The sequence below is a fragment of the Schistocerca cancellata genome, chromosome 9 (genome assembly GCF_023864275.1).
Source record: "Schistocerca cancellata isolate TAMUIC-IGC-003103 chromosome 9, iqSchCanc2.1, whole genome shotgun sequence".
Taxonomy (NCBI): domain Eukaryota; kingdom Metazoa; phylum Arthropoda; class Insecta; order Orthoptera; family Acrididae; genus Schistocerca; species Schistocerca cancellata.
The window spans coordinates 312,376,319-312,389,900 of record NC_064634.1 but is presented as its reverse complement, the minus strand read 5'-3'; the positions used below and the strand labels follow the sequence as shown (position 1 = coordinate 312,389,900).

The window sequence follows — 13,582 nt, the reverse complement described above, 5'->3', positions numbered from 1 at the left end:
ATGGCAGATTCATCTCAAGCAAATATTTTTTCACTGAAGGAGCAAACACTTCATTGATCCTATGCAAAAAAGATCACATATCACCCAAGCCTTGTTGTTGGACTTCCACATCACATTTAACCAGCTCTTCTGGACTTTACACATCTTGAAAGCTCGTGGTGTTTCTTAAAGGTAAACAAGCAGTGGTTTCATTTTCAAATCAGCACTTGCATTGGCACAGAATAGCAATGTGAGAAGTTTTTCATTAGCTTGTGACCAGGCAATGCATTCACCTCGGCTGTGAGTTTCAGCATCTTTTTCCAGAATGGACCCATCTTGTCACAATTAGAAACTGGTTGCAGTGGGTAACCCTCAGAATCTAGAAGCATCTTGAAGTTGCTAACGAAGCTCTCTGTGCTGCCTCTGTGTCGGAGCTGGTTGCTTCATCGTGCCTCACAATGCTGTCGATGTTGGTTCCTCTGTTAAAGTTCTTGAACCACCATAGCTTTCCTTAAACCCTTCTTCAGCCACTGATGATCCTCGCATCTTTTTCATGAGGTTGGCAAAAATCGTCCTCGCCTTCTTACAAATGATTTTCTCATTAATAGTGTTGCGTTGCAATGCTTTTTATTTATCCATATAAGGAGCTAACTAGTGACATTGTTTCAAATACAGAACTGTGTTTAGATGCTCTTGTCACTCCCTTTAAAGCATCTATCTTCTTAATCTTATCCTTGTTCTTGAGGATAGTGCAAATAGTTGATGCAGACTGATCATATGTGCATGCTAAATCACCAAGACTCCCACCATGTTTGCGTTTTTCAGTGACTTTACATTTCATTTCTAAGGTCATTTTCTTTCTCTTATGGTTGTCTTCTTGCAGGTTTATCTTTGGGGCCACTGCACACAAAAAACACAATGTGAATCAAGTTTAGAAAATGTGTGATCACAAGCTGCACTAAGATGGTATCAGAAATAATGCTAAACCCAGACATTGCTCATATGCCATTGTTGCAAAGGAAGGTGTTCATATTGTTGAATGTTACCTCACGACACATGAACAGCTGGTGATGCCACACTAAATAATCGTCACTCACTATGTGAAACGTCACTCTGTAAGGGAATCATTTTGTTACAATTTGTTTTGCTTGTTATGCGAATTGGGCGTCATGGGATGTGCTCATTATGTGAGGTTCCATTGTATACAAAACAGTTCAACTTCATCATGTAATGTCCTGTTTTCAGTCAATGTTTTAACAGAATATAATGGTAGCATTATAATAGTTATTAATGGAATTAAAATTGTGGTCTTGATGGAACACACTAAGATAAACCAGACAGAGATGATGTGTGAGAATATTCTCATCTGTGACAGTGTGTGATGAAGGTGATACGTATTTTTATTTTTTTATGATACAAGATTAATGAAATTTGCTTCATAAGCCCAAAGTTATTGTTCTTAGAAGTAGTAAGTACTGTGTCAGAACCAGCCCCTCTTAATACTAATCTACCATACATCACTCAGACAAAAAGCAATGCCAAATAGTTGGGAGAAATCATAGGTCATACTCATCTTAAGGGAAGGGTAGCAGAAGTGCTTTGCAAAACTAGTGTCCAATATCAGTGACATCCATTTTTTGCAGAGTCTTAAAACATATTCTGAGTTCAGACATAATACCCTCCTCCACACCAGCCAGCATGGATTCTGGAACATCGATCACATGATAATCAATTCGTACTTTTCTCACATGACATTCTGAAAGTCATGAATAAAAGCAGCAAGGTAGATGCAATATTTCTTGATTTTCTAAAACTATTTGACTCAGTACAACACCTACATTTACTATCAAAAGTACAATCGATGGGATTTGAAGCAAAATTTGTGAGTGGATTGAGGATTACTTGGTAAGCAGCATGAAGCATCTTTTCTTGGATTGAGAGTCACTGACAGATATAGATGTAATTTGGGGTTTGCCGCAGTGAAGTGTAGTAGGATCTTTGCAGTTTACATTATATATTAATGACCTTGCAGACAATATTAGTAGTATGAAATTACAATGAAATCATCACGCTTAGCTGCATACAGGCATTGGTATACATGAAAGGGGACATGTGGCTAAGAGAGTTTTACACAGAAAGTGACCTTGCAGTATGGATACTGTCAGCTGGTTATCAACTGAAAGATAACTTATAATATTTTCATTGCTATGGTCAAAATTTGTACCATTTTGGCATGTCCAGCAGTTTGTGAATGTTTGAATACTTTGCAGTTCTACTGAATGCAATTTTTTGTGTACAGTTTCTTCTGATTGGATGCCAATCATAGTGCAACTAATTCAAAGAAAGTTTCTGCAGAAAAAGCAAACCATCCAATCTGCTGTAGAGGAACAGTCAATCGTCATAAATATTCCAATACTATGGTTCGGAGTTTTGTACTGTGGCATACCACAATTAATGCTAAGCCACTACACTGATCGCTACGTTGATTGGCACCAATATTCACAACTTACAATGCTATACATTTGTCAGATATTAGATTAGACATGTAATGTCCTAGTGACCAACAGTTTGTTTTTCTGTCCTTATTGTTTTGAGCTGTGCTGTTCACACAGGTGGTGAAGTTTCAGTAAAACAAGTGAGACCCTGCAGACTGGCTCCTTTTTGGTGTCTGATCAAAAGAATTTTTCAATACTACTTGTGGTGTACCTTTGAGTCTTGAATACAATTCTCTCCTCCTGGCACAACGTCTTTTGATCTAATATATTAGCCAATGGAAAGAGGGTTGACAGACAGAACCATAAGGCAGAAGAAATGAAAATATGGTAACCCTTAATTAAGTTGATTGAGGAGCCAAGGAAAGCAACCCACTCATCTTGGCGGACAAGGTTTACAAGAGGTGTTTATAGACTGGAAATTTTAATACTAATAGATGATGGGGAAAGAGTGGTTCCTTCAATGGAACAAGCAGATGCCTTTGGAAGATATTTTGACATAAATATCATGAAGATCAGGTAGAAACAAAAGAACCGCAGAGATTAGAAGGGACAAAAGAAGAAGTTCCTGAGTCAGCATCAGATGAGATAAAAACCATCCTCGACAGCCTCAAAAACAATAATGTTCCAGGAGGTAGTGACATCAATGCCGAGTTGTTTCGGTACGGGGGGAAGCGGTAAGAGAAGATCTGAGACAGCTTATGGTCAAAATAAGGTCAGCAGAGATCCCTGCAGACTGGAAAAAGGCAATGATATGCCCATTTTTTAAAAAAGGCAATGACACAAAAAGAGCATAATTATCAAGCGATCTCACTGCTGGAGATAGGATATAAAGTGTGCACCTCTCTAATACTAAGTCAACTAAAACCATTGCTTGGAGGGATTGTAAGCACATACCAGTGTGGATTTACCCCTGGACATTCAAACCACCAACCCCATATTCACACCGAGACAAATGATGGAGAAATTTTATGAATTTGATAAAAAAATTCCTATATTCATTGACTTCTGTCAGACATACGACAGCATTACTTGGACATCCCTCCAGAAGACAATGCGGCAGTTCAGCATACCAGTGAAGCGTGTTAGGGTGATTGCAGCTTGTTACAATGGATCAAGTTGCCAAGTACGCTTTGCAAATCAATTGTCAGCACTCTTTGTAGTTAAGAAGGGGTTGAGACAGGGATACCCTCTCTCACCAGTTCTGTTCAACATAGTGCTGGAAAAGGTGAGACATGCAATTGGCTGTAATAGGATGATTGTGGGTGAAACTCTGAATGAGGTGACAGTAGCTGCCTCACAATTTATGCTAGAAGCAAGTAAACTAGGGTTACTGGTCAATGATGAGAAAATAAAGTATGTAGTAGTCTCTCATTGACAAAATGACATGGATGTATATAGATGGTTACAATTCTAAAAGAGTTGAAAAATTCAAGTACCTGGAGTCAGTATTGTCGAATAAAAGTAAGATAGAGAAAGGAATTCAATAAATAATAATGAGTGCGAACCAGATGTACTACAGTTTAAACAACCTATACATGTTATGCATCATATCCCAGGAAAGCAACATACAGTTACACATGTTACTAGTATGACCAGTTGTAGTGTAGGTTTGTGAGACATGATCAAGTACACAGATGATGGAAGGGTGCATTTGAGAGGAAGATTTTAAGGAAAATCTATGACCTGGTATACAATTCAGAAAGTGTAAGATGAGAAAGAAGGCACAATGAAGATCTGTATTGGTGGTTTAAGAAAGCTGATATTGGGAGAGTGATTGCAAGAAGTAAGCTACTGTGTGCAGGACATATTCTACAAGCAGAGGTCACTCTCCCAAACAGAGTGTTTCTATGCCAGCCAATTGGCAGATTTCCAAGACATAATCTGCAAATGAGGTGGAGACCCTGAAAGAAACAGATTCAACAGCCAGCACTGAAGATGCCAGTGACAAAAGTAAATAGACAAACATACATGTTATTATAACTATTTTGTCATGATTTGTGGACTTGATGTGTTAACCATTTCATTATGTTCTACGTATGTCTTGTTTTTGTATATTTTTGTACTCTGCCATGAGCCCAAATAGCCTGTGTAGGTGCAATAAATGATGATTATGATAATGATGATGATAATAATCATGATGATGATGATGATGATGATGATGATGATGATGATGATGATGTGATGATAGCCTTTCTCTCAGCTGTCACTATAACTCTCTCTTACCTGTTGTACAGAACACCTAAATTCATAGTGTTGCAAGCACAATGACAGGAACAAACTGGGAATGATGAGATGGGACAGAAAATAAATAAATGGCTAAAATGAGATATTTTAATCAAGGATGCTGTAATGATGTCACCAGGACTGAAATGAGGACAGGTGGAATTCAGCAAGATGAATCTACAGGAGCTGAATTTGGGAAAGTTCTTATGGATACCTCTTGATAAAAACCGACATTGATAATGGAATATATGTAAATGACATCAGAAAACATGTACAACCACCTTGGGTGTGTAAATGGCTGCTGCTCATGACAGTGGTCAGCACTTGTTTGCTCAAGTCCAGCTGTCACAAAGATTTCACCCATGATTTATAGTTTTGTATTTGTAGTGGATCAGCCATAACTGCAATGCATGTAGTGAGGAAAACTTTTAAAACATATATTTATAAAGAAGCCTCTCTGCATGAGTTTGAAGTATTAGAATCACTATTTTCTGTCTTTTTTTCCCCTCTACCATGTATTGTGTTTACACATGACTCAAGTCTTTTTGAATATAAGTGACTTTTTTGTAAAATGTTAATGCTCTACAGTTTTTCTTTTATTTCAGTCCTGTAAGAGTGATATTCTCTTGCATTCTAATAATCAAAATTCAGTTTTGGTCCAAAAGTCTTTCTTCTAGCTTTCCATCAATATTTAAAAATATAAAAATCCTGCTTTGATATGCACTCAACACAGGCATATTTTAGTTCGGGCAAGAGGTATTTATAATCTGTACTGGTAAAGGAGATGTAATATAATTGCAGTCCGACTGCAGAACTCGCCAACTGAAAAAAAAAATCTGATTAGAATGTGTGTGTGTGTGTGTGTGTGTGTGTGTGTGTGTGTGTGTGTGTGTGTGTGTGCGTGTGTGTGAGTGAGGGAGGGAGAGAGAGAGAGAGAGAGAGAGAGAGAGAGAGAGAGAGAATTAATATTGTAGGTCACATGTTCATTCAGTACAGAAAAACTAATATTGTTCCATTATCTCTTTATTCTGTCCGCACAGACTTCCATGTAATCTAAGTGCTGTACGTGAAACAATAGACGCGGGCCCCTGTGATAATTTTCCTGGAAAGCTACTCTTATCCAAAGGCCAATGCTCATCGACTTTCACTTGAGAACTGGTGTAATGGGATTCAGGTACTTAATTTTGTAAGTTATTGAATACAGAACTATTTGTCTCCCAACAAGTCATTATTTGGTAACAGTTTACAGAGTAATCTCAATATATTCTAAGTAAATAACATGCATAATTTCACTTTACGTTGTGCTCAACTTTCACAGTTAGGATGTCTATTGAAAATGACTGATCTTGGCAGTGAGATTGTCCAAACAATGTGACACACTAACTGCACAACAGCAATAAAAAAATAATTTATGTACATTTAATGAAAATTATGCTTTGACAAAAAATCTTCATATGACATTCTAAACATTCTGTCCATTCTCTATGAATTTTTCACTTTACAATTTACACTGTTTATTAAATAACAAATATTAAATTTGAAATGCAGTCTTGTCTATTATAAACAGATTTCACCCTTAGCATAAATGTTGCTATAATTTTATTATTTTTCCCCTACAGAAGAAGAATATGTCTGTTGTTGACACTATGGCTATCATATATTAAAACAAGCAGCTGAAAATGACACTTGCACCAGACCAGCTGGCTTATTATAATATAAAACTAAAACATGAATAATTTCAAAATATTATTTCCACAAAATCTACTGAATACTGAATAGCAATATTTTAAGACTGAAATAAAGCAATAATTTGCAAGAAATTGCCTAGCTTGAGCTCTGCTGTTCCTTTTCACTATTTTATAACTTTTTAGAAATATTCTACATATGAAATGGCTTAATAATTGAGTGTCTAAATTGCTAGCATTTAGTTGGTCTGCTCTTAAATAATTACTGTAACAAAATTAATATCACATAACTGCTTATAATAGATACTCTTAGCTGAGCATGAGAAATGCATACTCTTTCAGGTAAATATTATACAAATGTTTCTATATTTAAGCAGCATTGATTGCAATAAAACTTTCAAAATAAAATTAACAAATTCTCTAGATTTTATCATAAATCTTTCTTTGTTTTCTTCACACACATTTCCAAGAGATAGTAATGTGTGAATGATCAAAAGATGAATAAATAAATAAAATCTTAGATTTATCTGCCTCACTCTAATGTAGTTATTCTTGGAGGAATACTAAAGTTTTGCTGATTTAATCCATCAAAATGCCACAAAACAGAACAAGACATTTCACGAAGCAAGATATTTCTAATTCAATGGCCAAGTCACTCCCAGCTTAAACACATTTACAAAAACCACACTACTATGTTGTAATTCTTTAAGAGACAGCATTCACGTAGATATCTCATTTGAGAGAAACTGAACATAAATTATTTTAATGTATAATACCAACAAGAATTTTGATACCATGTACATCAATTATGTACATTTTAAAATTCAAATTATGAATTCAAAAACTTATAATTTTATATCAGACTTCACAGTAGTTTATAAAAAAATGTGCTTTAAAGAACTGTCCCTCACTAAAATCAAAATATATAACAGATTTATTAAAACCACTATATTCGTATTGTGTAAATTTTTATAAAAAGTGTGCAATTGACAAACAGCTTTTAAAGTCGTTGTTTCCTGATTATAATAAATCATTTAAACAAAAGCAAGCAAGCTGAAGGCTATGGTTACAAATGAAGCATAAATGGGGGTGGCTGGCTGGCTGGCTGGCTGACTGAGTGGAGAGTACTTATACGGTAAAACAAAATATTGTGAATGATCTATGATTTCTTCAGATAATATTCACAAACTAACAATAATAACAATCACAATAGTAAAGGATAAAATGCATAAATTTGTATCAATTAAATTTCAGCCACAATATAAGAGTGTACTTTTGTCACAGACTCTTTCACATTATAAGTGGAATTTAAACTTAAAATGTAGAAATAATAAGATGAGAGAAGAGCGCAAGGTGTAACAGCCGAGTTGTAATTAAGTTATTACTGTTATGTTTATTTTTATTTATTCATAGCTGCAGTGTCTACTTCGTTTCCGATTGTTCAGAATTCACGGAACAAAACTTGAATCTACTTCTTTTGTATTTTCCATATATTTTTGAAAGAAAATGCATTTCCTTGAGGACAGAATTAAAATCCATGCTAAACAATTCAAAGGAATACTTTTTTCTGCTGTGCCCATATATTTTGGGGAACATTGCTTTTTATACGAAATGCTGAGCTGCAACAACCTAACTGTAAGATATGCATATTTCTTAAAAATAAATAAATAAATAAGTAAATAACAGCAAACTAAGATTCCTTTCATGAAAAATTCATTTTTATTGCAGTGTGTTTACCAGTATAGTGAAATATGGTGGATGAAAATGGTAAACACTGCTTCATTATTTGTCATAGCCCATTTGCAAACACTTATTTAAAGCAGATAAAATGTGTTTCAAAATCACAGCCAAATGAAATGTATGATTATAATTGTAGCTCTCTTAAAGATTAAAAACAAGCTCCTTCTATATGGAACCCTATTCGTTGTGATGCTCACAAAGTACTTTTGGCAATGTTTTTAATCCATATGCCACTGACTTGTTCCATTACTTAAAACTACAAAATCCTTTTGCCATTAATGTATTGCATGCTAATAAAATTAAAAATACTGATTCTCCACAAAATCACAAATACAGTCTCATTTCAGTTTTAAGAAAATTACTTACAACAAAACAAGGGCAAATGTTTCTTGTGCCTTGCTGTACATCAAATAATGACAACTACATTACATTTTCTACAAGAAATACTAATGCTTTTTTATTCTTCTTTTAAGAGAATTTACGGCATTCACTTGACCCTCTTGACAAATTTTTAGCACAAAGATGCTGAAAATTAAAAAAATTTAAACAAATGTGCAACTCATACTCAGTTTTCAAACGAACAATGGAAGTGTTGATATATCTTTGGAAACAAGTTTTTTTATGTTCATAGCAAGCAATTTCCTTGTTACTCAAACTGCTATAAACACAATACACATATTTTCTCTTCCTGAAAATGACAACAACGTAAAGTTAATGTTTGTTCAGATAACCTATTTAATTCCAGCTGCATCCATTTAACAACACAATTAGGTATAAGTTCTTAGCTCCAGTATCACAAATTTGACAAAAACACTGTCTCATAAATGATAACAACATAACATCACATCACATAACACACGACATGACTCCTTCAGGCACATAGTCATAATTTTTGCACTGAGAGTCCAGATCTTAGAGCCTCCATAAGAAATTCTCCTTCATACCTTTTTTATAGCAACATTTTGTATTCAGTTTCATCACCTTTCAAATCAGATTGTGGCACCAACACTTTAATAAAACAATGTCAAAAATATTTAGAACTGTCGATACAAATCTGACAATGAATTGTAAGGGGGACTCAGACTTCACATGCATATTGAAAAACAGCCTTCATCTTGTTGGATAGTGTAAATGATTTAATGGATTTTTTTTATTTCAACTTCTTGTTTTTTTTACACTACCTAAAACGTTTTTGTTGTACTTCATAAATATTTACAGCCCTAAAATATGATAACGAACTATTTATCTTTTTTACACACGATGAAAGTAAGTCATCAACAAAAAATCTGGAGTTGCCTCAGTCACCATTCACTTCATCGTAGTGACCAAACTTCAGAAAAACTTGTTCCAATGTTGTCTGGCTGAAGCTGTATTCTTCTATATCAAGCTCCTGCTTCGCTGTAGAACCAAAGAAAATATTTAGTTTTTTTTATGGAACATTGTAAACTTCCAGTTAATTACACATAATTATAAATTTCAAAATGGGTCCTGTACAAGCTTATGAATTAAATTAGTGACTATATTTGAAGTTCAGATCATAAACATCAGTAAAGAGTGACAGAATTTTCACCTGTTTCTGCTAGTCTCTACCCTTTGATTAAAACAACAGTATCAGTTCAAATAGGATGAAGAACATTGAAATAATGAGCTATACACAAAAAGAGCAATGTAATATCACATTCTACCTGTTGTACATATACTCAGATTGGGTTGTATGATCTCAACATGTATCACTTATGACCACAGTGGAAAGAAACAAGGCTGAAGGGTGTGCTACTACGTATGGTTCCACCTCCATTACGAGAGCTGGGACATGGCGCATGAACCAAAGCATGAATTCAAATGTCTGCATGTGTTTGAGTCAGTTGTGATAAGTTATTTATTCTTTATTAATAAGGAAAATATGAAAAGAAAGATGAAAGGTACATCTGTGGGGTACTGTAACTTCAGCAATCCTGCTGATCGTTAAAGATAAGTTTTTGTTTCTGCTAATACATCTCACTTAGTGAAACTTGCCAAGAACTGTTTCTTGGACAAAGAATTCATGTTTGAGACTGCATATTGAAATTGTTGAATCATTCACAAGGAAGTGATTTTAAAGTGGTGTTGAAATTGTAGGACAATCATTCATTTGTGACAGGCAAACGAAACAGCAAAACTGCTGCAAAGCTATACCCTCATTCAAGCACAAAAGCTTTGCTTTGGTAACCCCACTGGATGTGCAAACAGAAGATACAAATGTATTGATATATGGAATGTGACCATCTGGTGAGGTCACCTGTGGTGGTAACAGTACAGATATCGCAGACCTATCACATGTGCTACTGTAGTACGAAAACATAAGGCCACCGATCTTGGACCATCATGCAGTTGCTGTTATCTACCTTCATCTATACAAGTGAACTGTAATCACTATTGATGTTTACCTGTACCAACTCGGCTTTAATGTTGCATAGTGTTTCGTCTTATGAGGGCATCATACTGTGAAGCCTTAATGTAAATCTGCTTAATGTCACATGTACAATACATGTGCATAGTGAATTAGTTGAGCTTGGACTTATTTCAGTAAGAACCATCACATATTAATTTCTTCTTTGGCTTATATTAATTTCTCACTTGGCTCCTACTACATCTACATCTACATGACCACTCTGCAATTCACATTTAAGTGCTTGGCAGAGGGTTCATCGAACCACAATCATACTATCTCTCTACCATTCCACTCCCGAACAGCGCGAGGGAAAAATGAACACCTAAACCTTTCTGTTCCCCTCTGATTTCTCTTCTTTTATTTTGATGATCATTCCTACCTATGTAGGTTGGGCTCAACAAAATATTTTTGCATTCAGAAGAGAAAGTTGGTGACTGAAATTTCGTAAATAGATCTCGCCACAACGAAAAACGTCTTTGCTGTAATGACTTCCATCCCAATTCGCGTATCATATCTGCCACACTCTCTCCCCTATTACGTGATAATACAAAATGAGCTGCCCTTTTTTGCACCCTTTTGATGCCCTCCGTCAATCCCACCTAGTAAGGATCCCACACCGCGCAGCAATATTCTAACACAGGACGAACGAGTGTAGTGTAAGCTGTCTCTTTAGAGGACTTGTTGCATCTTCTAAGTGTCCTGCCAATGAAACGCAACCTTTGGCTCACCTTCCCCATAATATTATCTTTCCAACTGAAGTTGTTCGTAATTTTAACACCCAGGTACTTAGTTGAATTGACAGCCTTGAGAATTGTACTATTTATCGAGTAATCAAATTCCAACGGATTTCTTTTGTAACTCATGTGGATCACCTAACACTTTTCGTTATTTAGCGCCAACTGCCACTGCCACACTATACAGCAATCTTTTCTAAATCACTTTGCAACTGATACTGGTCTTCAGATGACCTTACTAGATGGTAAATTACCGCATCATCTGCGAACAACCTAAGAGAACTGCTCAGATTGTCACGCAGGTCATTTATATAGATCAGGGACAGCAGAGGTCCCAGGACGCTTCCCTGGGGAACACCTGATATCACTTCAGTTTTACTCGATGATTTGCCGTCTATTACTACGAACTGCGACCTTCCTGACAGGAAATCACGAATCCAGTCGCACAACTGAGACGATACCCCATAGGCCCGCAGCTTGATTAGAAGTTGCTTGTGAGGAACGGTGTCAAAAGCTTTCCAGAAATCTAGAAATACAGAATCAACTTGAGGGCCCCTGTCGATAGCGGCCATTACTTCGTGTGAATAAAGAGCTAGCTGCGTTGAACAAGAATGATGTTTTCTGAAACCATGCTGATTACGTATCAATAGATCGTTCCCTTCGAGGTGATTCATAATGTCTGAATACAGTATATGCTCCAAAACCCTACTACAAACCGACATCAATGATATAGGTCTGTAGTTAGATGGATTACTCCTACTACCCTTCTTAAACACTGGTGCGACCTGCGCAATTTTCCAATCTGTAGGTACAGATCTATCGGTGAGCGACCAGTTGTATATGATTGCTAAGTAGGGAGCTATTGTATCAGCGTAATCTGAAAGGAACCTAATCGGTATACAATCTGGACCTGAAGATTTGCCCGTATCAAGCGATTTGAGTTGCTTCGCAACCCCTAAGGTATCTACTTCTAAGAAACTCATGCTAGCAGCTGTTCGTGTTTCAAATTCGGGAATATTCCATTCGTCTTCCCTGGTGAAGGAATTTCGGAAAACTGCGTTCAATAACTTCGCTTCAGTGGCACAGTCGTCGGTAACAGTACCATCGGCACTGCGCAGCGAAGGTATTGACTGCGTCTTGCCACTTGTGTACTTTACATACAACCAGAATTTCTTCGGATTTTCTACCAAATTTCTAGACAATGTTTCGTTGTGGAACCTATTAAAGGCATCTCGCACATTGAAGTCCGTGCCAAATTTCACGCGTCTGTAAATTTTAGCCAATCTTCGGGATTTCGCGTTCTTCTGAACTTCGCATGCTTTTTCCGTTGCCTCTGCAACAGCGTTCGGACCTGTTCTGTGTACCATGGGGGATCAATTCCATCTCTTACCAATTTATGAGGTATGAATCTCTCAATTGCTGTTGCTACTATATCTTTGAATTTGAGCCACATCTCGTCTACATTTGCATAGTCAGTTCGGAAGGAATGGAGATTGTCTCTTAGGAAGGCTTTTAGTGACATTTTATCCGCTTTCAACCAAGAACTATTTTTTTTCTTTGTAGACTAGTAGGCAATTTTAATCTGTTACAGAAGTTTATTTGTGTTGAGTACATGTCTTTTGACCATAAAATGAGGGTTACAACAACGGAAAAGAAAGTTTCCTAATTAACTGCTGGAAATCTATTACAGATTTTTGTATAAAGTCAATAAGAGGTTGGTATTTTTAAATTGACTAAACCCTACACATCAAAAAAGCGGGAAGACAGGTTTCCAACTGAGCTTGGCAAAAGATTACTCATCTTCTGGAGATATCACACTAATACTGTGTACCATCATCTTTAGCCTTGAGAATGGCCTTAATTCAGTGAGGAGAGTCCACAAGTTTCATCAGGTACGTTATATCCACATGAAGCCACTTACAAATCATCAGATCCAGTAGAGCTACCAAATTGTGTTCCACCTGCAGCTCCAAACAGTCCCAGATATTTTCTTTGAGATTAGTATCAGCTGATTTAGCACAGACCAGACAAGGCATAACAGAGCACTTGACTGTGTATCAGACCAGGAACATATCGACATGACTTTTGTAGTCTTGGAATGTGGCAGTGTCCACACTGTGACTATTGTGAGCATGTAGAAGAATGGGCAACATTTTAATACTGAGAATGTTGAAATAAACATATAGGTCCACGTTCACAGTGAACTGAATTGAGGGACCAAGTCATGAATTGAACAGTATCCTCAAACATCAGAGAACCACAAGAGGCTTGAATTATGCTCTCCACACACCGGTA

The 13,582-nt window shown here is 36.3% G+C and overlaps 1 protein-coding gene across 2 annotated transcripts in view; it reads right to left on the bottom strand.

Moving 5' to 3' along the window:
• Window positions 1-5,906: 5,906 nt before the first annotated feature.
• The window catches only part of LOC126100161 (cholesterol transporter ABCA5-like), a 337,905-nt gene continuing 330,229 nt past the window's right edge, over window positions 5,907-13,582 (bottom strand). For both annotated transcript variants that reach the window (XM_049910704.1, XM_049910705.1), the window contains one exon: window positions 5,907-9,520. In XM_049910704.1, coding sequence (XP_049766661.1) covers window positions 9,420-9,520 — 101 coding nt within the window. In that variant the 3' untranslated portion in view covers window positions 5,907-9,419. The remainder of the gene's footprint in view (window positions 9,521-13,582) is intronic.